This window comes from Notechis scutatus, chromosome 2 (genome assembly GCF_049901735.1).
Source record: "Notechis scutatus isolate UNSWTSFEM ecotype Mainland chromosome 2, rNotScu1.2, whole genome shotgun sequence".
Classification (NCBI taxonomy): domain Eukaryota; kingdom Metazoa; phylum Chordata; class Lepidosauria; order Squamata; family Elapidae; genus Notechis; species Notechis scutatus.
The window spans coordinates 99924952-99950733 of record NC_142010.1 but is presented as its reverse complement, the minus strand read 5'-3'; the positions used below and the strand labels follow the sequence as shown (position 1 = coordinate 99950733).

The 25782-nt window shown below is 40.3% G+C and overlaps 1 protein-coding gene across 8 annotated transcripts; it reads left to right on the top strand.

Moving 5' to 3' along the window:
* The first annotated feature begins 1652 nt into the window (after window positions 1–1652).
* Window positions 1653–25274, top strand: BEST2 (bestrophin 2). Of its 8 annotated transcripts, none has more exons than XM_087955531.1 (11): window positions 1653–1713; window positions 9723–9901; window positions 11472–11566; window positions 12377–12610; window positions 12994–13148; window positions 15806–15883; window positions 19298–19450; window positions 20083–20163; window positions 20413–20567; window positions 20873–21486; window positions 25064–25274. In XM_087955531.1, exons 2-10 carry the CDS (start codon window positions 9750–9752, stop codon window positions 21462–21464), a joined length of 1695 nt encoding a protein of 564 aa, XP_087811657.1. In that variant the 5' UTR covers window positions 1653–1713; window positions 9723–9749; the 3' UTR covers window positions 21465–21486; window positions 25064–25274. The 8 variants fall into 8 exon arrangements, with proteins under 8 accessions (XP_087811657.1, XP_087811651.1, XP_087811653.1 ...); XM_087955530.1 differs by lacking the exon at window positions 1653–1713 and adding an exon at window positions 9359–9561; XM_087955525.1 differs by lacking the exon at window positions 25064–25274 and having other exon boundaries at window positions 20873–21930.
* The last annotated feature ends 508 nt before the right edge of the window (window positions 25275–25782 follow it).

Below are 25782 nucleotides of genomic sequence, written 5' to 3'. Positions count from 1 at the left end.
AGGTGCACACAAGTGCAGTGCAGCTAAGTTTGGCTGGGGCTTGTGTGCCCGTACAAATGGCTCTGCATGCCACCTGGTTCGCCATCACGGATATAGGGATTTTCCTCATCACTGTTTTCACACACACACACACACACACACACACACACACACACAAAGCAGTTTAAAATCAGTTCCTTAATATCTTCACTATATATATATGTATATGACCAATAGGAGGGTAGAACAAATACTGCACAATCTGTTTCCTGCCACCTGAAATACCATGCTGTTTCTTCCACATTTTTTACTACAGGTAGTCCTTGACTTACAACAGTTCATTTAGTGATGACACTGAAAAAGTGACTTATGACTATTTTTCACACTTACGACCAAGGCAGCCTCTCCGAGGTCATGTGATCAAAATTCAGACGCTTGGCAACTGACTCACATTTATGACCGTTGCAATGTCCCCGGGAGGTCATGTGATCACCTTTTGTGAACTTCTGACAAGAAAAGTCAATGGGGAAACCAGATTCACTTAACAACCATGTTACTAATTCAGCAACGGCAGTGATTCACTTAACGACTGCGGCCAGGAAGATTGTAAAATGGAGCAAAATTCACTTAACAAATGTCTCACTTAGCAACAAACATTTTGAGCTCAGTTGTGGTTGTAAGTCAAGGACTACCTGTACATTAATGTTTATCTAATAGTTTACAAAAAGCATTCATTTAGTTGCTATGGTAGCAATCTATAACTGTAGAGGAGACAGTGGAGTATAAAAAACATATGCAAAATCTCCCAAAGATTGTCTTTGTTGCATTTGTAAGTGCCTGAATTTGGCAATTTGCAATTGGGTGCTTTTCTTAATCACTGTGGCCATGTTTGCCTATTGCTGCAACAATTGGGAAGAAAGAGAGAAATTAACAACAATGCACACAGGCAAACTTGTGTTTGGAGAAAGACTCCAGTATGTGGAAGGATGGATGAAGCAAATGTTCCTGGCCAATGGAAAAATGGACTATGACCAGGTCTGCAGAATCACAGTAAATCAAAATAAAATAGTAGTTTTGTTGAAGGTCCAATAAATCAAATCATTTGATCCAGCTCTCCTAACAGATATTTAGAGATTGCTCTGGGCCACAGCCAATCTTAGAATTTGGCACAATCCTGATGAACAGTGCTCTTGTTTACTGGTAAGGCCCGTATACGCTAGGAAAAATGCTAAGCAGTGCAGTCTAATTTCCCTTAAACCAGTTAAATCATGTATAATCTAGATATTATCAGTGATACACTAGATAAGAAAAATAATTGTCTGGATTACACAATTGGATGTTACTCATCTCCTTCTTTCCCAACTTGTAAATTTTATTCAACCACTATTTTTTTTTATTAGGTGCCTTCAATATAGATTCTATCTTGCTATGAGAAAGAATTTCTTTGCAATAAATGATGTGATAGACTATCATAATTGCAGAACGTATTGCATATTCCTACCTTAAGTGCCTAAAAAGAGTCATATCCTAGTGTGTGGCTTTGAAATTAAAGGTTGCCATCCTAGTTTGATCACTTAAGAGCATTTATCTGGAGATTGCATCCTTTCAATTGCTAGGGTTGGGCTTTAGCAGGTACCTGCCCAGTTTAGTTTACAACCAGATAAGCTTCCCATACCACACTAAATACAAGGAGCTGTTGAATGCAGATGATGCATCTCTGGAAATTTCTGTAAGGTTTGTAATGGGTGTTGGGCACGGATTAGGCCATAGACTGTGAATGGCTGGCAAAGCAGGGCTTGCTTCTCCTTATTGTCTCCTTGCTGGGTAGAGAATGCTATTTCCCCCCCTCTGTCTATTGGTTTATTTAGATCAGTTCAGATGAGTTGGCCTTTGACTTCTCTAACTCTCAGGCAGTAGAACCCTGAAGTCTGATGTATCTAGTGGGCATCTCTGGAGAAAATGCTCTAGAGTAAAACAGTAGCTGTAAGACGAGAGTTTGTGTCATTTCTAGAAAAAAAATCATGTAATTGATACTTGACCAAAAAGGCTTTATTTGGGGTATATATATAGCACAAATTCCATCTCAGTGACAGAGTTTAGAAATGATTTATTTGAAAACTCAGTTCCACATTTATAACATACAATGAATTGTGATTTAAAGCTAAGGGTTGAGAGATTAATATTTTAATTGTTAGCTTGACCCTAGAGTCGGACACGACTGGATAGGGGAAACTTTTACTTTTTAAAAATATGTAGTTGAGTATATGATTTTATTTTTTACATAGAGCTTAAAGTACTTCTACTGTAGTGTTTGTTACTAATTTACATTAAAATTGATCCCTGAATTTGGGGATGATGAAAAAAAAAATCTGTAACAAACTGAGAAAATGTAGTTGGATTATCTGTTCAGCTAATTAAAACAAGTAGCTTTTAGCTTTAAACTTATATTTAACAAAAACATGTATTTTTGAATTAACACAATTGCCTGGTTCTCACAATATACTGAACTATTAAACAAGCCATAGTTGGGCTTGCACAATATATTGAATGACGTACTACATCATAGCTTAGCCTAATATATTATGCAAATTCTATGAGTAAGGCTTCTTGGTTGACTCAAATGCTGTCTATTTTGCTATAAAAGACTGAGAACAGTGTCATTCTGATAGGCTCTGGAGCAGTGTCGCTTGACGTATCGGGACTTTTCCCCCATTCGCTAAACTGGGTGTGGGCGTGGCCAGCGTGACACATTCGGCCCACGGGCCAGGAGTTTGACAGCCCTGCTCTAGAGTCTAGACCAGCTATGCTGGCTGGAGAATTCTGGGAGTTAAAGTCCACAAGTCTTAAAGTTGCCAAGTTTGGAGACTTCTGGTTTAGATTCTAATGATCTTTTTAAAGGGTTCGCATGCCCTCCAAGAAACCAAGTTAGGACACACTGGTTTTGTTGTGTTTGCATTCTTCTATCAGAGTCACAAACCATATGTCTATGGCAATCTGCTTCTCCAAAGGACTACCTAAGGAAGCCAGTATGCTATGGTGATTAAGGTAAGACTAGGACTTGCGAGAACCTACTCTCTGCCATGAAAACTGACTTGCTGACTTTGACCCGTCACTGACTCGCAGCCTTGCTTATTTCACAAATATGTTGTGATGACAAAATTAAGGAAGATTCTTCTATCAGTGTTTTTCCTGGAAGAAAAGCCTGGTGTGAATCTAGTGAATAAACTCAACAACCTCATGAGCAGCAAAACGTAACTCTAATGAGCTGTTTAATAGTATCATCAGGTGGAAAGGGCAAAGCCAGCCACACAGTATATAAGAAATACGATTTGCATAGCAGTTTCAATCATCAAGGAGATAACACATCAGCAGAATCATTACAGCTCTATAACTAGAAATGTTTTGAGAAAACACAGGAATGATAATTTCCATCTTCCTACTCAATATCTAAGTCCTATCCCTAAAGATGGGGAAAACTTGCAAAAGAGATGGGACTGTTATACTTTTGTACATGTAAATGCAAGCACTTAAATGTGCTTGTGAGAAACTAATTATTTTGCCTCTCCTCTTCATTTTTCTGTCATAGTTTCCATGGCAATATAGCTGTTTGCTTGGTTCATCTTTGTTTTACAAACCAAACCCTGAAGGTGTTGACTTGTTAAACACTGAAGGAGAAAAAGGCCTAAAGGGGAGAATGATTCCATCAGGTTTCAAGCAAGAAAAAAAAGGATTATAAATTCCTTCACAAGCCTATTATTGGCTGGTTTTAGAACAGCCTGAGATTGTATATAAAGATCCAACTTCCATAAACAGATAATTCCCATACTGAATCATCAATGCAGAAAATCATTTTAAAATGCTGTAACCTCTGAGGTTAGAAAACTCAATGGTAAGGATTCAAGGTCATTTTCCTTCTTCCAGTTAAACCTTTTCCAGATAATTTTCAGACTACTATAACATTTATTTCTGAGCAGAATGTGAGAAATTGCATGTACTGGGGATGGGTTCAGGATATTTAAGAGTTGGTCTTTCATCTTATACTCATCCTGTAGCTGTCTTTAGAGTTGCAACTGATACTTCTTAAGTAGCAGTGCGGGTTCTGGAATTCCCTTTCTTGGGACTTGGCTTTCATCTTTGAAGTGTTTGTGTTACGGACGGTATTTTTGTGTGTGTCATACTGAGATTTTGACTGAAATAGATTTCTTTATAGATTGCTTGGTTTTACTGTATACTGCTTATATACTGTACTATCATGCATTTTTTTTTTGCTGTTCAGGCCTGTGTTTTTACATCAGTTTAAATGCATTGGTTTAAATGCATATTTCATGTTACATATTATAATACCCATATTGTTTCCTAAGAACTGTCTCTTTCCTCTTGTTCAAAAGCTTCCACCATTCTGCAGTTCTTCCCCGTTCGTCTTAAAACTGACTCAAAAATAACCTGCCTTTTTGTGCTTGCAACAATTCTTGCAGCCTTTCAGTTCCATCGCTTACCTCTCCCCTCTCAATCCAGATTCAGATGCTCAGCAATAAAAGAGTTTACCTGTGGGTGGGTTGTAAAAAGTCAGTTCAGATTTCAAAGGCTTGCATATGTAAGTATTTAAAAACCTGTAGGGGCTGCTTCAGCTGTTCCCTTTTTTGGCGCCTTATCTCCAACACTTGCATCCCTAGTGAAGTTTGGATTTGAAAACCATTGTCAGAGAATTTTGCAAACCAGTCTGCTCCTGCAGGTATCCTGGTTGAAGGCAACTGCAAGACAGCAAAACATATTTGGCACAGGTTAGTGTTAAAATAGTTTGTTGAAATAGTCTGTTCCTTCAAGGAGCTGGTTCTTTTTCCTTGCTTTGTAAAATTTTGAATCCTGTGAATGTTGTTACAAGCTTATGGCTTCTTTAAAAGCTATTGCATGCTGAGATCATTAATGAAATTTACTTACAGATGTTTCTAGTTGGCCTGCATGTGGTTTGGGATTGGAGGTGGTAAGGTTTAAATGCTTGCCTTCTCCTCCTTCATCAGTACAGAATCAGAGTGATAAACTTAGAAAGACTTCTCCTTGGAGGCATTTATATTAATTCCTGTATTGAATTTTGGGCTGAAATCTGGAGGAAAATCCTGTCTCTTCTTTATTGTTAATTAGTTTGGAGTCGTTACATTTCTCTAGCTCAGTGTTTTTCAACCTTGGCAACTTGAAGAGGTTTAGAATTCAGTTCCCAGTATTCCCCAGGCATCATGCTTGCCAAGAAAGAAAAAAAACTGCTTTAGCCCAGCCTGAGACCCTGAAAGTTTGAATATTATAGGCAATGCATTGAATATTGATACCCATTCTAAAAATAAGCAATGTATTTAAGCAATGTATTGTATTATATGCTGTGTATTATTTAATTGCTGAACAATAAGTATGAATGAAATAAGGCTATTTGTAGTCTAATCTACACATATCTAGCATGACAATATACTTAAATTCATTCTAAAATTACGTTTGCAATCTTTTAATGTTACCTTCAGAATCCGGTGCTGCATTTGCAATTATAGGCTAATGACAGTACTTATTCCCTGAATTGTTTCCTGGAATTGGTAGAAACTGTGCTGAATCTTTCTCTTGAGGCCATTTTCCAAGGGAAAACTACTGTACATTATAGCAGATTCAGTAAAGATTATGCTGTATCCCTTGGTCTATCAACTGCCACGAGAATCTTGGTGATTTCATGTAGGACTTAGACAATATAAATCTTAAAGAATTAAATGTTTTTATTTACTGAGTTCTCCCATTAATTGATCAGCATGTGGAAAACTTACCTGTGCCTAAGGTGATCAGTTGGATTCCACACATTAGGATCATTCTAGACTTTCTGACTCTGAGCAAGAAATTTCTGCAAGTTTTGTATAGGCTCTAACATAGTTGCACGCAGACCAAACTTGCTAACCAAGATGCTTATCACATTATTTCCATCTGCAAGATATTAAGGCTCATCTCACCTAAGAGCAATGTTTTGGTTTGAAGATCAGTCTTCTCTCATTCATATTTTCCTTTCTTCCATCTCCCAACTGCTCCTGGGGGAAGGAAGGAAGGAAAGAAAGAAAACACTCAGGGTCTTTTGATATTTGTTTATGGGTTGAATCTCAGTCAGTGGTCAGTTGTACAACAGCCAGACTTTAGTTAAGGAAAAAAAAATTGGCTCAGCATTTACTCATTAATGAAGAACTCATTTAGATAGTCTGGGAAGTTGCCCTCCTTCAAAGGCTTTACCTTCCATTGTTAATCCAAGGAAGTTTGATTGTTGTCCCCCCAGGGGAAGGCATCTGATTTTTCAATTCTTCTTGGAATAACAAGTGGGGAGGGAAAATCTCTGAAAAGAATGTACCAGATGAGAGAAGCATTGCTGGATCTGGACAAGGTAAGGGTGTGTGTGTGAAAGATTAAATCAGACCCCCCTTCAAAGTATAGTAAGAGGTCTCTTTTAGAGTTCAGGGGTTTGCTCTATTGCCTTGAAGGAGCAACTAATTAGATCAAAATCAAAAGGGAAAGGGCTACAGCTGTGCCCCAAGGTTGTAAGAGAAGATCTTCTGCTGAAGGCTACATATTTTGCCAAATGCAGAACTATCAATAAAAATTTCAATAATCCAGCTGAATTGCTGCAGTATGTTGGAAGATCTTTTATTAGATTTATAGTCTGCATTTTTCCTTGAGGATCATAAAGTAGCATATCCTGGAATCCTATATCCTGTTTTTCCTCTTACAACAGCCTTGGAGTTTGGTTGGGCTTGGAAGGAATGATTGGTACAACTTAGGTATCTAGCACTTTGATCTACTATCTACTTTAAACAAAAAGCTGAGGTAATGGCAAGGTTATCCCAGTCCAACAAAGGAGTGTTGTGGGAATCCTTGCAGGTTTTGTTTTACTTCTCTTCTTGCTATTGTATATATAGCTTATAACTTGCAAAGGACTGCTTTTGATTATTTTGAATATTTATGTACTAACTGTGGGAAAACTGAATATTTTTCCATCACAGGATCTTTATTTGGTTGTGGTTTGATTGTAATACTTGTTAAAATTACTGTATTTGAATCACTGTACTTGCTGTCACATTTATCCATTATCCAATTTTTTCTGCTGCGAATGGCCACTCTTCTTTCTCTTGCACACAAGAAGGATGCCAATAGGAAACGCTAGGCTAACAACACCTGTTGTTCAGTTGTGGGAGGGCCAAGCTTAGCACTGTAGAGAAGTGGAACCAGATTCAAGAAGTGATGGTCATTGGGTCAGTCATTGTTTCTCAGCCTAACGTGCCTACTTAATAGGATGGTTAGGAAGAAAAGGTGGTAAAGAGGCAATCACTTGTAGGTAAAGGAAGGTTTATTTTAAAGTGAAATAAATATGACAACCTATTCCAACACAAGGACAGTGCAGAAAGCAACCCCTCATAGCATCATTTGATTCCAAATTACCATAAATAAAGCAATATCATATTCAAATGGGCACACAGATATTTTGTTTATAACAGAATAACAGAGTTGGGAGGGAACTTGGACTTCTGACCTTCTAAAAGGCTAGTCCAAGCCCCTGCTCAAACAGGAGACCCTATACCATTCCAGACAAGTGGCTGTCCAGTCTCTTCTTAAAAACCTCCAGGGATGGAACATCCACAACTTCTGAAGGTACGCTGTTCCACTGGTTAATTGTTCTCACTGTTAAATTTCTCCTTAGTTCTAGGTTGCTTCTCAATTAGTTTCTATCCATTTTGCTTGTCTTGCCATCTGGTGCTTTGGAAAACAGGTTGACCCCCTCTTCTTTGTGTCAGCCCCTCACATATTGGAACTGCTATCATGTCACTCCCTAGACCTTCTTTTCATCACTAGACTAGACAATTCCTGCAACTGTTTTTCACGTGTTTTTGCCTCCAGCCCCATAATCATCTTCGTTGCTCCTCTCTGCACTTTTTTCAGAGTCTCAACATCTTCTTTATAGTATGATTTATGATGTGTATAGCACCAGCAATACGCATGGTGGTACAAGAAGAGGTGCTTCTGCCTTGGGAAGCATAGCATGCAGTATTTGATACAGAGAAAACCACAAAGAATATGTAAGAGAAGGCGGCATGTTAAGCAGCAATATAAGATTGTTGACAATTGCACCTACTAAGGCATCAAAAACTATCAAGCTTAGAATAATTATGCAAACTTTAAAACTAAAACAGACCCACATTTGATGCATAGAAAATGAGCAATACTTCATTAGATATTCTTATTCTGTTTAACAGCAATGACTGATGTTGAAATCTTCTAAGCTATTTCAGTGAGGATTGTCATTCCAGCATTAAACTGGTTGAGCAGGATTGATATGCCTGGAGTTCTTTGTAAAATCTTTAGTAGGTCAAAAGGTACCACCTGCTAACGTCGGATGTTTATTTACATTATTGTAACTCATACTAAATGTGAAGCGATGTTAGAAGTGAGTAATTTAACTTGGCAAAGGAAGCGTTGCTTTCTTTCTCTCACAATTCTACCTTCAATTTTATTTAAAACTTTTTCCTTCCCTGATGATGTGCATGTGAATATATGTATTAGTGGTGGTGTTATCTGCCCCAAGTGTACTTGTTAAATGATGCCCACTTGAACATGTAATCTTATTAACACCAACTTTACACACAGCAAAATTTGATCAACATATAAATTTATGTAAAAAAACATTTTTAAATATGTTTTTTAAAAGTCTTTAAGATGAACATAAAGCCTTTTCTGCTTTTGTCTGTCTGTTATAGCAAATAACTGTGGTTCCCGAGGACATTTTCTAGGATGTGCTCACACAAGGGATTAATCCAAACAGCAGTTTACTGAATTAACCCTGAACCATAAAGTACCCAACCACATTTTAGCCTAAGGTGTTCTGTGTACCCTGTATTATACAATCTTCTGCAAATGCTGGTACAACACGATCATTTCAGTGTCCAGATAATGTTATCTTCCACTTGCAATCTTGTCTTTTCCTGCCACTTTTAATGTTTAGTCTTATTTTAAAAGGGGAGAAAATTAGAATTGTCCCCTGTCTTTTTATTTGCTAGGTATTGCCCTAGGAATAGGGCAAGGGAGGAACTGATTTCTCGGTGCCATTATAGAGAACATAAAGGAAGATGTAAATCAGGGCTATTCTTTTTAGCTGATAGCTGAATTACCATGGAAAAAAGGCTTGAGGGTCTGACTCTCCTACCCAGTTAAAATCAGCAGTTTTATAAAAGGGATGGGTTTTTTTTTTAATCTCCCTATTGTAAAAAGTATTTTTCTTTCCATGACAGTTAGCAGTTTGGATGTTGTAGTAACTCCTCCTCAGTGATGCTACTCCCTGTTCCATAACTATCACTTTTTTTCCAAAGGAAAAACACTTTTGACAGTGGCTGAGGCAAGAAAAGCTCTTTTACAAACACACCCACTTGAAAATCAAGGGAGTGATCTCACCAGAGTATCCTCGGAGTTTTTCAGTAGGACTTGAAAGGAATTCCCGCAGGGTTTTTTCCTTGCTATGGGAAAGTGCGAGGCAAAATCTGGAGGGCATCGGGGTGGGGAAGGCAACTTAAATTCCCAAAGGTAAGGCTGAGGCTCTGTCCAAAAGGAATGAAACTAGGCACTGAAAGAACCTAACATTTTCTTCTTCACTGTGAAAGCCCTGTTGTGAGAAACAGAGAAGGTCATCTACATGAGAAGTTTGCAGGTACTAAGGTCTAATTCTGCGTCTCCTTCAATTGCAGGTGCACTGAGCCTCTTGTCTGCCTAGCATGACTGTTACATATACAGCTCGGGTGGCCAATGCCCGCTTTGGAGGCTTCTACAAGCTGCTGAGCCTGTGGCGTGGGAGCATCTATAAGCTGCTGTACAAGGAGTTCCTGGTCTTCTCGGTTTCCTATCTGGGACTAAGCCTTACATATCGGTAAATCAGGATGTCAGTAGGCATCCTTTCCCTCCTCTTGTCTCAGAAGAGCCCAAGAACTTTGGGCTGTCATTAATATTCCACCCACATGCTCAGGTTTTATGAAATTCCTTTTTCAATTGGAAGAATTACTACAGGTGGTTCTCGGCTTATGACTACAATTGAGCCTGAAATTTATGCGGCTAAGCGAGACATTGGTTAAGTGAGTTTAGCCCCATTTTACGACTTTTCTTGCCATAGTTATTAAGGGATTCATTCAGTGGTGGGATTCAAAATGTTTTTTTATTTATTTATTTATTTATTTGATTTGTCAATCGCTTACAAGGTAATAGATATGTGTATAAACATGAGTAAGAATACAGGAAATAGGTATGAATAAATGGGGACAATAGGACAGGGACGGTCGGCACGATGGTGGTGGGCCTAGCTTGGTGGGTGTGCTTGGCGCACACGCACACACTTTGCATGCATGCGTGTGCCAAATGCGCACTTTGTACAGTTGTAGAGGCATTTGCGCAGGTGCAGAGGCGTTCCAACTCACCACCTGCAAGCCTGCACTCTCCCGGTTGCTTCAGCAGCTGCCACGCGGCACTCTTCTGTGCTGCGCAAAGCAGATGCGCTTCAAAAACAGGATAAAGGTAAGTATGGGAGCCTGGGCAGGCGGGTGGGACCAACAGCAGTGTAGTGAACCAGTTTGGTCTCCGTTGCTCATCGCCGCTACCGGCTCGGCAGAACCGGGCCAAACTGGTAGAATACCACCACTGGAATCATTGCAGCTGTTAAGTTTGCTGGTTGTTAAGTTAGTCTGGCTTCCCCCTATTGACTTTCCCTTGTCAGAAGGTCACAAAAGGGGATCACAGGACCCGGGGACACTGCAACCGTCGGTTGAACCAGGTTATCAAATCATCCAAATTTTGATCACATGACCAAGGGGAGGCTGCCATGGTTGTGTGAAAAATGGTCCTAAGTCACCTTTTTCAGTGCCATTGTAACTTCAAACAGTCACTAAATGAAGTGTTGTAAGTTGAGGACTACCTGTATATCATATCATATATACTAAATTTACAAGGACATTGTTGCTTCTGGAAAGCGTATTTTGGCATGAGGACATATATTGTTAAAATAATTCTCGTATAACTTTGCTATGTAACTTTGGCTCAGTTACTGGCCCAGTTGTAAAATAAAATAAGTGATGAGGCTACATGTAAATAAGGTGTTGCCCCTTTTCAACAACAGCGTAATTAACCTGGTTCATGTAATTACGTGTGTCGGTTATAGCCTATTTAAGCAGAAGAGATTTCACTTTCTCCTATTTGGGGCACTGGGTGAATATGTCTGTATTCCTCTTCCTGGTTGAGCTGTATTGAGGTTGAAATGTGAATAAGCCAAATGTAGATAATTAATGTGTGAAAGCAGTCTCTCTTGACGTCTTACAGTGGATGCATGGTTCCTTCAATTATCCCAATTTTCAATCTAGCCACTGCCAAATAATTTTCAATCCACCCATGGAAGCCAGCCACTGCCAAATAATAATTTTGTTTAATCTTGCTTTTCTTCTTTCTGTTTCTAGGTATTTCTTAAAAGAAGATCAGAAACGGGTCTTCGAAAAGGTGGTCATTTATTGCAACAAGTATGCCAATCTCATCCCTATCTCCTTTGTTTTGGGTGAGATGCTTGATTTCCCAACCTCCCCCTTCTTGCTATTTCCATTCCAAACCTTTCCCTACTCCTCATCTGCCCTCAAGGATAATGGGCAAAATGCAGTGATTTTTTAAAAAAACATATGAATCTCTCCAACTCTCTTGTTTTCGGCTCAGATATGAACCTCCCTCCTTCATTTCCCCATTCTGTGAAGGGAATGGCACAAATAAAGGATGCTGGTTACAAAACAAATTACAAATTGTCAATTGTTTCCAAAAAAGCAAAAAGTAAAACCTCGAAGCCAAGATATTGGAATTTCCTTAATTCCAAAATCTTGGCCTTTGCTCAATATTCAGAGAAAAACACAGGACGTCAGACATTAGCAATGACGAATATGGGTTCTTGTGGAATTATAATATTATAATTAGCTTCCTAATGAGCAACAGGGGTAAAAAAAAAATAGAAATAAAAACTTTGAAAGGGATGGGGTCAAGAAGTAAAAGCTGAGAATGGTAAGTGGGCATGAAATGCTGAACTGACTATTGAAAAGAGAAATAAGCAATATGGAATACAAATAAAATGCAGTGATTAAAAAACTGAATAAAAACACTTCATACATTTTTTTTATACACATTTGTTGTAATCCACTGTTTACATGTTTACTCATGGCTGAGTTTTGGCTTTCAGGACCTGTTTTGGGTTTTATAACAAAATAATCCTACCTCCAATGACATTTGGATTGTGGAAGTCACATTCTAATGTAGTTTGGGAAGAAAGGCAGAATATAGTTTTAATAAATGAATAAATAACTTTATCTCTCTTGGATTCACTCAGGCTTCTATGTAACGCTGGTAGTAAACCGCTGGTGGAGCCAGTACACCAGCATGCCAATGCCAGATCGCTTGATGTGTGCCATCTCTGGAAATGTCCATGGTGTAGATGAGAAGGGACGGCTTTACCGACGGACACTCATGCGCTATTGCAGTCTGTCAGCAGTCTTGATCTTGCGCTCAGTCAGCATTGCTGTATTCAAGCGCTTTCCCACCATGGATCATGTGGTGGAAGCAGGTAAATGAGATACTAGAGGGACATCATTTTGTTGACTTTTGAAGTGATTACATGGGAACATTCTAAAAAAAGAATGTAGAAAGTCAAAGTAAGCACTATTTAGGACATCCTTTAATTTGGAAGGTGCTGCCTGTAAATGCCATTGTGATGCACTGTTTTCAGCTTTACCCAGTCTGGTACAATCCAGATATATTGGGCTACATGGCCAGTAACCATAATCGGTAGAGCCAATGGAGACAATAATATTATAGACCAACACATCCTGAATACCTTAGGCTATGAAAGTCTGCATAAGAATGTGCTATTGTGTCTCCTAATGAATTCCACCAATTGCACGAGTGGCATTGTATTCTAAACACCTGCTTCTTTGCATCTGCTTCAAGGATTCATGACTCGTGAAGAACGCAAGAAATTTGAAAATCTCAACTCTTCCTACAATCGATACTGGGTCCCTTGCATTTGGTTTACCAACTTAGCTGCACAGGCACGTAAAGAAGGCCGCATACGTGACAACTGTGCTCTCAAGTTGCTCATGGAGGTGAGGCTGGAAATCCTAGCATTTGAATTATAAACTTAAACTAGTTTAATAGTTATTTCCACTTCCCAGAAACTTCTAGTTTCTGACGTTTCAACATTTCTGAGCACTTTCTCAGCCATCCATAATGCTTAAAAATCTATAACAGTAGAGACCTGGCATTTTAGAATAATTGCATCAGTTCCTTTCAAGATGGCCAGCAGCAAAGAATTGTTGGAATTGTAGTCCCAAAACATCTAGAGAGCACCAGGCTGTCTGATTCTGTTCTATAGATTTAGTGTTGCAAAACTGGGTCAGGAGAGCTTTTCTTTGAGATGCATGAATACCTATCATTGAGCCATGATCACCACCTCTCATCCTAGCCATCATTTGTTTTGTCTCAAATGGGGAGAGTGATATCCAAAGTAAAATATAAAGGTTTGTGTGGAACAAATATTGGATTTTGTATCCAGGTTCCAATTAGTTTTTAAATGAACCGAAAGCTAGGAAGACTACCGTATTTGCCGGTGTATAAGACGACTGGGCGTATAAGACGAGCCCCCAACATTTCCACTCAAAATATAGAGTTTGTTATATACTCGCCGTATAAGACGACCCCCCCCACTTGGAGGCATGCAAGTGAAAGTGACGCGCCTGCTCCCTCCCCCCCCAGGGGAAAATGAAAGGCCTCCTCCCTTAAGCAGCCCCTGGACTCCAAGGGTGGGGGACGGACAGCTGCCATCTCTCTCTCTCTCTCTCTCTCTCTCTCTCTCTCTGTGTGTGTGTGTGTGTGTGTGTGTGTGTGGTGTGGAGGGTAATTCTGGCTATCTCTGGCCTCCGCTCGGTTTTAAAGTCGCTTGGCCGGTTCCCAAGTCGCAAGCGCGCGCTGGCCGGGAGACGTGGCGCTGGGTGGCAGCTCGGTGCCGGGGAGGCGGATTTTTCTCTCTTAAGCGGGGAGGGGAGGAGGGGACAAGAGGAGGGACGGGATGGGACGGGGCTGGAGGAGGTCCCTCGCCTTCTTCCACCGCCCACAGGACCCTTTTCTTCCCAAGGGGGACCCTGGAAAGCAGCTCGGGAGCCGGGTGGCCCTGCCCAGCGGGGTCCCATCAGGAACTTCCCGAGGACACCACCCCGCCCCAAGCACAGCCCTCCCAGTCTTTCAAAGAGGGAGGGAGAAGCGGGAGGAGCAAATTGCCGGCCCTGCCCCGCTGCCCAGAAGGAGGGGCGCCACAGTCCACCCCCACCACCTTCTCCCCCCCACTCCCCGGGCCATTACGTGGCTCGGGGCTGGCTGGGCGAAGCGGCCCCGCCAGAGACCCTCCCGCTCCACCCCCACCCCACCTCCAGATTGGCCTCCGCAAGCGCCCTGAGTCGGGCGGAGGGTGGGTGGGTGGGTGGGGGAGGAGGAAAAGAGACTCCGGCTGGGCTTGAAGGGGCTTCGCAAGTTGCGGAGCTCCGCCCCCGTCGCTCTTGCACCGAGTGACATCAACGTATTTGCCGGCGTATAAGACAACCCCCCCCACTTGGAGGCATGTTTTTCAGGGCAAAAATGTCGTCTTATACGCCGGCAAATACGGTATTTATTGTAAATTCCAAGGCTATATGATCTTAGTACTTGGGAAAAGTATAGATTATAAAAAGGTAACTATGTAACAACCTTGAAAACAATGCACTAATTAGCAGAAATTATGAATTTGTTAAAATTACTCCTGTAATATTTAATCTTTATTACATCTTCCTTATTGGATTGTGATAGTGCTATGGATATAATTTGCTTATATCCATATAAATATCCAAATAAGTATTTGAATAAAGACTCAAAGCTAGGTTCTCTCTTGACCGCTTGCTGGCAATTTACCAACTTCTACGATGTAACTACCATGAGACTACTGAACAGTACCTTAACACTACTTTCCAGAGCTAGGTGATGCAACTATTGAAGCACCAAATATCCAAGTTGGAAGATACTATATATGGCCAATTTTATGAGAAGTCTAGGAGAATAAGCAGAAACACATTTCTCTGCCTCAATCCAGAACAAGTCACTTTCACTGATTGATTTGAGTAAAACTATTCATATACTTGAAGGCATTGTGGAAAGCCATATGTAATTGTAGAATTGTAGAAAGATCTCATGCCTCACACAAGCAATGACGATTGCATTCTCTATTGAGGTAATTCCCCGTTAGGAGAATGAGTGCATACAGGGAGACTTATAGAGAGTAGTGATGGAATAATACACACAGAGCACACAGATACACTGTACAGTAAATGTAGGTTTTTACTTCCAGAAAGGTTTAAGCAAAGTCCAAAATAAGCAATCCAAAGTCATTCACAAGTAAATCAGTCAGTTTTCAATCCAGGGATAATCCAAATATCAAAGTCCAGTGTCAAAAAACAGTTCAGTAACAGACTTACATTAAATCCAGTAATATCAGTCAATTAGAAGAAATGGAGGAACGCAATACTTTCCAACAGAAGGAAACAGACACACTCTCTTCTGAGATTAAGACTAAAACAACACAGGTTTCTGGCTCCATCTTATGGCCTTTTGAGAAACCACACCCAACTACGGTTTTGCATTTTCTTAAAGATACAGTTTTAAAATGTTTATCCTGGTTTATATATTTCTAACCCAAATAGCTGTTAGGTGACTCATATTCCTAACATTCTCCCTCCAGGAACTGAATCACTTTCGTGGCAACTGCAGCATGCTTTACCACTATGACTGGATCAGTGTACCATTAGTATACACTCAGGTAAGCTGCCAGACTCTGAATACACAAATGTTATTTCACTGGTGAATGTTTAAGCATATCCTATTGTTGGCTTTTCTGGTTTGTGTGTTCTTTTTCTCTTGTTTAAGGCAGATTAAAGGATTATGAACAGACTTAACAGAAAATTGGCGATGGGAAGGTTTATCATCTCTTACATCTAGCAATTCTGTTTTGTGGCTCTCTAAATTATCACACATCTGTACCTTATGCAACCAGTTATTTATCCAGGTTTCAGAGAGCAGTTAGAAAGAACTTTCTTATAGAGTAAATGCAAGGGATTGTATTTTTATGAAAAATCAGTGGATGGCAGAAAAATAATTAAGCTTATCTTCTACTCCCTCTTTCCTAATGCTCTCATGATATATTGGGACCAGAATGGTGACAATTCCCATTATATATGGTCATCGGTTGGAAATTCTGGGAATTGTAGTCTATATCTGGGAAAACAGCATCAGGCTATCTTCAGCAATGTATACTATCAAAGCTTACCATCAGATTAATGAACAATAGAATTGTTCTGCAGAATTGTTCCACACAAATAGATTTTGTACATAGCATTGAGGTTTAATTATACCCAACAGCTATACCCAAAAGTGTTTGTAAATGATTCTGTATCATTCTGAAGGGAAGTATTAAGTGGCATCCCCAAAACTCTGTCATCAGCAAAAATGTGATTTGAAGAATACGGTAGAAAGGATGCTTGTAAATTTTGCAAATGACAACAAGCTAAAACGATTGGCTAATATCTTACAGTACAAAATGACAAAAATGACATCAACAGACAGAGTGATGCACAACTGTAATAACGAGGGTAGGGAAAACTATATTTTGGATATAGGACTGGAGAAAGTCAAATTGACAGAAAGAAGAATTTAGCTATAAGATACCCCAATGTGTCAACATGAGCAGGTAATTTTTATATAGCAGCTAAAAAAACCAATGTGCTATGCCCAAATCATAGTTCCCTTGTACCTGTGATGCTTAGATTGCATTTGGAGTTCTGTATTAAGAGCTGATACTGTGTACGTTAAAAGGGATATGGATAAACTGAAGCATATTCAGAAGGAAGTTACCTGGATGATAAAATGTCTAGGAAACAAGTCCCATGAACAACAGTTATTGGAGCCAGGAATAGTCAGTTGTAAAAGAGAAGCTCAAAGGGAACTAATTGGGATAATTGGGGGAATCCTGGTTGGAACAGAGGAATGAATGAATGGGGAGAATGCCTGGGGGAGAATTTCCTGGAGTCTTGGTTGCAACAGAGGGATGAACAGGGATGAACCTATGTCAGGTTCCAAGTAATAGATCTATTGCAAGCAAAAATTCTGAGGCAGGTATAGCTTTATTGGAAATAGTATATTGATTGGCACATATCTGGTAAAAACTGACTCTGAAGGGTCCCTCGGTTTTCACCTAATTAAAAGTGAAAGTCCCCCCCCAAAAAATCCCAAACAGTCACATGGCCCAATCAAGGCAGCATCTGCTGGTCTGGGCACATACTGCTCCTTCCTCCCGCCAGGTGTGAGAATGTCCTTGGTTCCCAAGAGAAAGTCTTTTATTTTGCCTATGCAGCGCCAGCTATCTCTAATCCCCCCACCATTCCCCAGCTCTAGTGTGGCAGCACTGAAGCTCCAAGATGGCATCAGGTTGACAACCTGCAAGGACCCTTCTAACTCATACATCCTATGATGATAGTATTATTATTGTTTAATATATTACTGTATGTTCACATCAATGTCAAATCACAGCTGCTGATTCTTTAGCTGTGTTGGTTTTCATATGCATTAAGTTTTCCCCCAAAATCTAGGATCTTGTAACATATTATGTAATATATGTGTAAATCCAAGCAATGCGCAATTGACTAATGGAAATGTTGTCAACACACACATTCTCCAAGAATTTTTGGTTATGCTGATAACCACTGGGATCATCAAAGTCGGTTTCAATTTTAATGTTCAGACCTTGATTCTTTGGGATCTTTTCCAATTCTTTTTCTTCCATTCTACTACCCCCTGATATTGCCATATCAGTTATCCACACATTCTTTTCTTCTTTTCAACCATAGTTATATCTGGTGTATTATGAGCTGAGACTCTGAATTTGGAAATCCCACAGTATTTTAACCTGCCCATTTTTACTACTATTTCAACTCTATGTTCCCACCCATTTTTCATTATTGGTACATGGTAATTTTTATAGAAGCTCCAGGAATCATTTTCATGAATATGTTATATTGTATTTTTAATCAGTTTGTGTGATCTTGTATGAGCTGAGTATATGATCCACTGTTTCTTCTTCTTTGTACAATCTGCACTTCAAATCATTTTGACAATTTTTCAGTTCTGGCCTTGATTTTATTAGTTCAAATAGTTTATTCTTGGGTAGCCAAAACCATTACCATTATTTCAAGCATAGTTAGTATGCTGCTGTTATTTTAAATATCAAACGCTTTAAATTCAGTCAATTTTGAATTGTGGATTATTGACACATTGATTACATATGTAACGTAGTATATTTTTATTTTGTTTTATTTGATGTTTATTTATTTTATTTAACTGCCTTAGTAAGCTTTTGCCTTGAAAGATAGTCTAAAACCAGCAAGCCACTAAAGCCACAGCTAAAGCAGAGTTGGGACATTTATTTTAGAACATTTTAAAACTCTCATACTTTAAGATCTGAAACAAGAAGCATGTCATGAATTCTATGGATAATATATATACTCTCCATCTGAGTACTTGGGTGCACAATAACTCTACCAGAGCGGAAGTTCCCTTAGGACTGACAATTCTCTCTCTGGTATGTTTATTGGGACACTTAATTTTGATCTCCTTACTGATTAATTACATCCAGCAACATCTTATCTACAGAGTTACAATGCTGTCCTTTACAACCTTGCAATCCAGGATATTTAGCTTACTCTAGAATAGCTGTACTAACTGTTTATTTGCAATCCTTACCTTAAGAAACATACTCAGGATGGTATAATTAATGGTATCTAAATTAGTTATCAGTGCCTTTCTGCATACATTATTGGTGAATAACAAGTGGGAAAAACTTTACTGTTCTATTTTTCAGTGTTACGTGAGATATATTCCTAATTTCCACTGGTTACTAAATAGGGAATAGTAAATTATCTTAGTTTTAAAATTATCGTGGAATTAAGTGCATAATCTGAAAATTAGAATCATCATAATTTCTTATATTAGCATTGACTTAAAAAGAGACTGAAGTATGTTCTATTTCTTAGCAGTCCTAATTCTCTGAATGAAAGATGATTAAGCAAGGATTAAACTATACCCCAAGTTGCATCCTAAGTAATTATTCTAATTTAAAAAAACCTTTCATCTGAGCAAAGCTCTCCACCTTTTCATTTTCATTTTCTCTTTGCTCTGATAGGTGGTTACCATTGCTGTATATAGCTTCTTCGTTTCTTGTCTAATTGGAAGGCAGTTCCTCGATCCAGCCCAAAAATATGAAGGACATGATCTAGACCTGTGGATTCCTGTTTTCACCCTGCTTCAGTTTTTCTTCTACTTTGGATGGCTCAAGGTAGGACAGAATGGAGCTGGTTAATTTGCAGTGGTTGCTGGAACATTTCCTACATTGCTTTCCTCAAGCAGATCTTGCCCTGATGTGCCGAAGGAGAAATTCTTGTTTACGGAGATTCTCAATCATCCAGGTCATGGTTCTCCCAAAGATGCTTTTTCTCCAAAGGCACTTGGACTTTCTTGGTTATTTTTCTTGGAAAACATTTTGCTTCTCATCCAAGAAGCTTCTTCAATTCTTGGATGTTTCTTGGGTGAGAAGCGGAAGGAAAAAAACAAAAACAAAGTTCAGTTGCCTTTTGTAAAAAGCTCCTCTGGAACAACAGTTCTCATTATATCCAACTACTGTGGCTCCCAACCAGTCGTTTCACTATTAACCACTGTATTGAGAGTCAATATGGTTAATGGTAATCTTAGGAGGGAATGACTGGAATCCCTTACCTTGGAAAGCTGCTGGAAAGAATTGCTCAGGGCTAGGTCAGGGAATCTGATTTGGGGCAGAGTAAAAACAGCTAAGAGATTTAGCTTTCTTCCTCCATCTATTTGTATAATTGGCAGAAGATTGGGAGGCTCTGTACAAGGTTAGAAACAGAGACAGTCAGACGATTAATCTTTCCTCATTGTGGATCTTTGCAGGTGGCTGAGCAACTCATCAACCCTTTTGGAGAGGATGATGATGATTTTGAAACCAATTTATTGATCGACAGGAACTTCCAGGTAACCCCCAACTGCTCCTCTTCTACTAAGGATTGGCAAAGCAATTGAGTGAAGCAAAGCAAATTCAGGGAAGATGAATTTTTCCATGATCCAATAGTTGTAAACCTCTCCCCTGCCCTACAGCTGAGATTCTCATCCCTCCCTACCCCAGTACATACATATCCTACATACACATTGACCAACAGACAGGCAAACACCAATACTGTCTGACTGCAAAAGGGATTCTTCACATTCGGTTTTCTTCTGAAGGTTTCCATGATGGCTGTGGATGAAATGTATGGGGATCTGCCTCTCCTGGAGAAGGATAGATATTGGGATGCCTCAAACCCACGAGCCCCCTATACGGCAGCTACAGTTTTTCTGTTGCAACAGCCATCATTCCAAGGCTCCACTTTTGATGTGACGTAAGGATTATATTTTTCTTTGTGCAGCGCAAAAATTAGTAATAATAATAAACGTTTAACTGGTAAAGGAACAAGGGGGAGCACAAGAGAATTAACCTTTGGGGTTTTCCTTATTTGGGATAAATCCCTAATCTTTTCCCAGTGTGCATGAAGCTCCCCATTGGTGAGACTGTAATTGTACAAGCATTGTGATTCTGCATTTCCCACTTGAGGGAAAGCCCTGTGACTTTCTAGTAAGGGAAGTATCTATGGATAGCGCAGAATGGCGGCGCAAATTCCTTCAACCGCTTGTCCTCACTTTCCAGACTGGCCAAAGAGGATATGCAGTTCCAGCCTCTGGAGGAGATTGCTGAGGGCCTTGAACAGAGCCGCCATGTGCCTGCCCACCTCTTGAACCGACTGCTCTCTACCGCTCCTACCTCAGGAGGTTTTGGACGCCGTCTCTCTCTGCTGAAGCGCAAGAACAGCTGTGTTTCAGAACCATCAACCACCTACAGCTGCCTTTGTCAGGATACGCAGGCCATTGGCTGCACGTGTACCCCATCTGCCAGCCAGCAGATGCGCAGTAACAGCATTCCTTTCATCCCTGAAGGAGACTCTGGCCACGATACCAGCAGCCCAGGAAAGGAAGCATACAGCGTTCTTCCTGAGTCTCACGTTGTTGAGCTGGGTGAACTTCCTCAGAACGTTTTGGGCCAGGAGAATGATACAGCTGCCCCCTATGATCCAGAGCCCCTTGTGGATACATCAGTTAATACAAATGTTTTGTCCTGGCCACTCCTAGAACATGACTCTTCAGATACTTCCTTCCTTCACAACCCAAAGGAAGTGCCCAGCAAGGGGAGCAGCTATCCTCCATGGCTGCAGAGCCCCATTGAGGAAGAAAATACAGCATGAGCCAGTTATTGCGTATCCACAGGTGAGATGGAGTTATTGCCAGGGACATCTTGTTATGGTGATGTTATTGGAAGACCCTGAAAGGAGGGACCAGTAGAACCGAACACACTTTTGTAAAAACCACACCTTTGTAGCAGGGACTTGGGGGAATTTTAAGAGATTGTTATTCAGACAGTCAGTTTCATTAGCAAATACTCTGTTCCTACCAAAGAACATGCTAGTTTTAAACCTTGCTTTTAACTTAATAGACTACATATGAACATAGAGTAGGTATGAGTATCATGCTGCTTTGCAGTGTTGGTGAAATGTTTCTTATCCTTTTTTTCTCATCCAGATGAACTGAGAAGGAAAAAGCCATGAGGTGTAAATGAATTCTATGGCACCTTTTTCTTTCACAACCCTGTACTAGAGTCAACTGATTTAAAGATTATGCTTTTATGTTTTATTAAATGTTTTGTTTGTAAAACATTGAGACTTTTGAATACTTTAAATCTTACCTTCATTCTTTGCACCTTTAACAAAGTAGTAACTTTATTCTGCCAAAAGTTTGCTGTTTTTAAATGTTATACTGGCCTCTGGAAAGCACAGGAAGAATGGCAGGGATGTAGTGTTTGTATTGTTCATGCCAGAGGCACTTTCATTACTTTAGCATCAGGTAATAACCTGCATAATTAGCAGGGTCTCCACCAGCCTTTAGAAGATTTACGTAAAATTTACTGAAGGAGGCAGGGAAAAATAGACTTTAAAGGGTCTCATTATAAACCTCTAATACAGTGGCCCAAGGACCAGGGCCTGGTTCCATGGAGAAAGGTTTTTCTGTGTACTGGGGGAGGGGGGGGCTGTGGTTTTGTATGCTGCCTACATCCCATGGCTGGGGCATCACTTGTTTGTGCAGCCCAGTTGCTGGCATGCCGTGGACCAATGCCAGTCCATGGTTGGTTGTTGGGGATCCCTGCTCTAGTAGCCCTGGGACAATACAATTGTCAATAGATGCCTTATTCAAAAGTATAAGTATACTCATCAGGCACTGATGCTTTTCCTATTTTCACAAATTTAGCATTGTTTTTTTTAAGAGATAAATGTTTAGGCATGATCAAACTCTATATATATTTAATTAAACTCTGGAATAGCAAGTACAATAAAAATTTATTTTAAGAACCCTTGAATTTTAAAACTATATCTTCATACTGGAGTACGTCATTTATATTCTGTTAGATTTTGCAGCAGAAATTCAAATCCAGAAAGCACACACAGATGACTGATTCAGCAGGATTCATTAACTTCTTTGTATATATAATAACATACCGTGTTTCAACAACAATACGGCCTCCACCAATAGGAAGACCCAGCATGTTTTCTAGGCATAAAATTAAATTAAGCCCCTCCCCCAAATTTAGGCCTAGTTTAAAACATGCAAAATAGGGGAAGGGTGGGGGGACTTGCCATTTGGAGTGCCGTTGGAGCTGCCACCGCCGTTGGAGTGCTGTTGGAGCTGCTGCCGCCATTTGGAGCTGCCTCTGCCGTTTGGAGCTGCCTCTCTGCCGTTTGGAGCCGCCGCCGCCATTTGAAGCTGCCGCTTGCGCTTGAGTACTGCCGCTGTTTGGAGCACCACCGCCACTCCAAACATGGCGGCAGCTCCAAACACGGAAGCGGCAGCTCCAAACGTGACGGCGGCACTCCAAACGGCGGCGGCAGCTCCAAACGGCGGCAGCAGCTCCACTTCCGTGTTTGGAGCTGCCTCTGCCGCTTGGAGCCGCCACCGCCATTTGGAGTGCCGCTGTCACGAGCTGCCACGTTTGGAGCTGCCGCTCCGTGTTTGGAGTGGCGGTGGTGCTCCAAACAGCAGCAGTGCTCCAAATGCGGAAGCGGCAGCTTCAAACGGCGGCGGTGGCTCCAAATGGCAGAGGCAGCTCCAAACGGCAGAGGCAGCTCCAAATGGCGGCGGCAGCTCCAACGGCACTCCAAACGGCAGCGGAATGGGCAGAAGGGAAAGCAACAGCGGCAGGTTGCAAAGGTCTTGGGTCTGCAGCAAAGGTGTTTGGTGGGAGTAGGGAGCTCTCTGCGCTTCACCATGATCGCCCGTTAGGAGCGGCTGGTGGCGAGGCTGACGCGGGCGCTCTAGATGAGGATGAAAGGGGGAAATAAGTTACCCCCGAAAAGACGGCCTAGCCGTTTTTTCGGGGCTCAAAAAAAAATAAGGCCCGGCCTTATTATGTGAGAAACACGGTATTAAGTAAAGTTTACAATACCTGTAGTTTCTTCCAATGTTACAAGCAAAAACACAAGCAGCAGTTCAGGAGCTCATAAATCAGTTTCTGTTTCACTTTAGAGCAGAGAGTACAGAGCTAAACCACGCTCAGACTCTCTAAGTTTCAGCCCCCAATTGAGCTCCCATTGGCTGACCTTGTTAACTGTGTCTCTGGCAGTTCATGAATATTCTGACATGTTCACGTCAGCTATAGCAGCTGTCCCCAACCTTTTCAACTCTGTGGACTAGCAGTGACTGCGGGGAGAGGGGATTGTTTCGTGTGTGCACACATCGCTTGTGCAGCCTCGTTCCCAAAGGGCCGCAGACCTGTGCCAGTCTGTGGACCAGCGGTTGGGGGCTCCTGAGCTATATAGCATATGAACACTGAACCTGAACACTTTTAATAATGGGGCACGGTGGTGATTAATTATGCAACTAAGGATAGCTTAATTTAGCACAAAGCTAAAAATGGACTTGATTTCTATTGGTGCAAACAAGAGCAAGAACACACTGATTTGATTTGCCTATTGTAGTCAAAGAAGTAAAGGGACATCATTCAGTAACCTTGCTAAAACCAATACTAGACAGTTCCATGATAGAAAGAAATAAAAGTACTATTAATCTTATGCCATGTACTATACATCTAAACAAGTATTAACTACTAAGGAAAACATTTCAAATTTGATATATATATACGATATATATCGCTGGAAACATTTGAATGGCACTGTTGAGTTGTCAAAATGCCAACTTGGTGCTCTTCCAGTTTGGCCAGAATAGATGTTCTACGTTTGGGGCAGGGTGTGTTTCAAATTCAAAATGTTTGTTATGTCACAAACTATAGACTATAATCTTTATAACCAAACTTGATATAAAAGATGAAGATTGTTAATACTAGTTGCACTTTTCATTTCAAAGCTAGACAATTTTGTAAAATATTGTGATTTGTATGGTACATAACCTAGAAAGCTTGAAAAACAGACTATATAAATATTATCAAGCTTATTAAAGCGATCTTACTTGTCAGATTAGGCTAAGGGATGCAACATACCAAATTTCTTGTTTGAAAGAAACAAAACTGAGTCCAATTATAGGATGATAAAGACTTGAGAGACTTCTAGGTTAACATACTGTGCTTGTTGTAATCTTTCATGTATCCTCTGAGCTGTCTAGAGTTGACTGAGTGCTGCAGTGTTCTAGAGAGTAGATAGAATTCTTCAGGACCCTGTTTCCTTTAAAACAGACAGGCGTCTTTATTCAAATCCTGTCTGAAAGGCAGGAAGAATTCTCATTTTCTTTATTATGTCACTAATTTACTATATTGAAACAGATTTTTTTTACATAATTTCAGAAACACCTCAAAATATTCAGTACTCTATCACAGGGGTCCCTGACCATGTGTGTGGGCTTGACCACGACTCACTCGGAACCATCCACCACCACCCCCGGGCCGCAAAGCTGGAAAAGTTGGATAACTCTGCTCTATCCAATATTTAAGTCAAATATTCTGCAGTAGGCAGTACTACTGTTATGATTTTATGGTCATTCTTCTTATCGAGAGAGTTAGCATTCTCTTGACGAAGAGTTAATGTCAACAGAAGGGTTTTTTCAACACTGGAGGCGTTGGAAAGTCACGCTGTTTCTGAAGATAGTTCATGAAGTTTTTCGGGAGATATTTCTTGTTGCTTCTCAGTTGAAAATACTATACTCAGAACAAAAAAAAATAGTGCCTATGTGGCAATAATAATGGTTGTGTAAATGGCAATAAAAACAAAAAAAGGTCCTACCTTGGAATGTATTTGATGTTAATACATGACCTTATTCAGATTCCCATCCCCCCAAAGATGCCCTTTCCAGACCAAAGTATTATATATTGTTTATTTTACATAGGAAGGCAAAAGTTTAATTTTAAAATGATGCCTAAGGCATGATAGCACTTAGCACTAGCACTTAGACTTATATATCACTTCACAGTGCTTTACAGCCCTCTCTAAGCCAATGGTGTCAAACTCAAGGCCCATGGGATGCTTAGATCTGGCCCACCAGAAACAGCAAAGGGCCACCACAGGA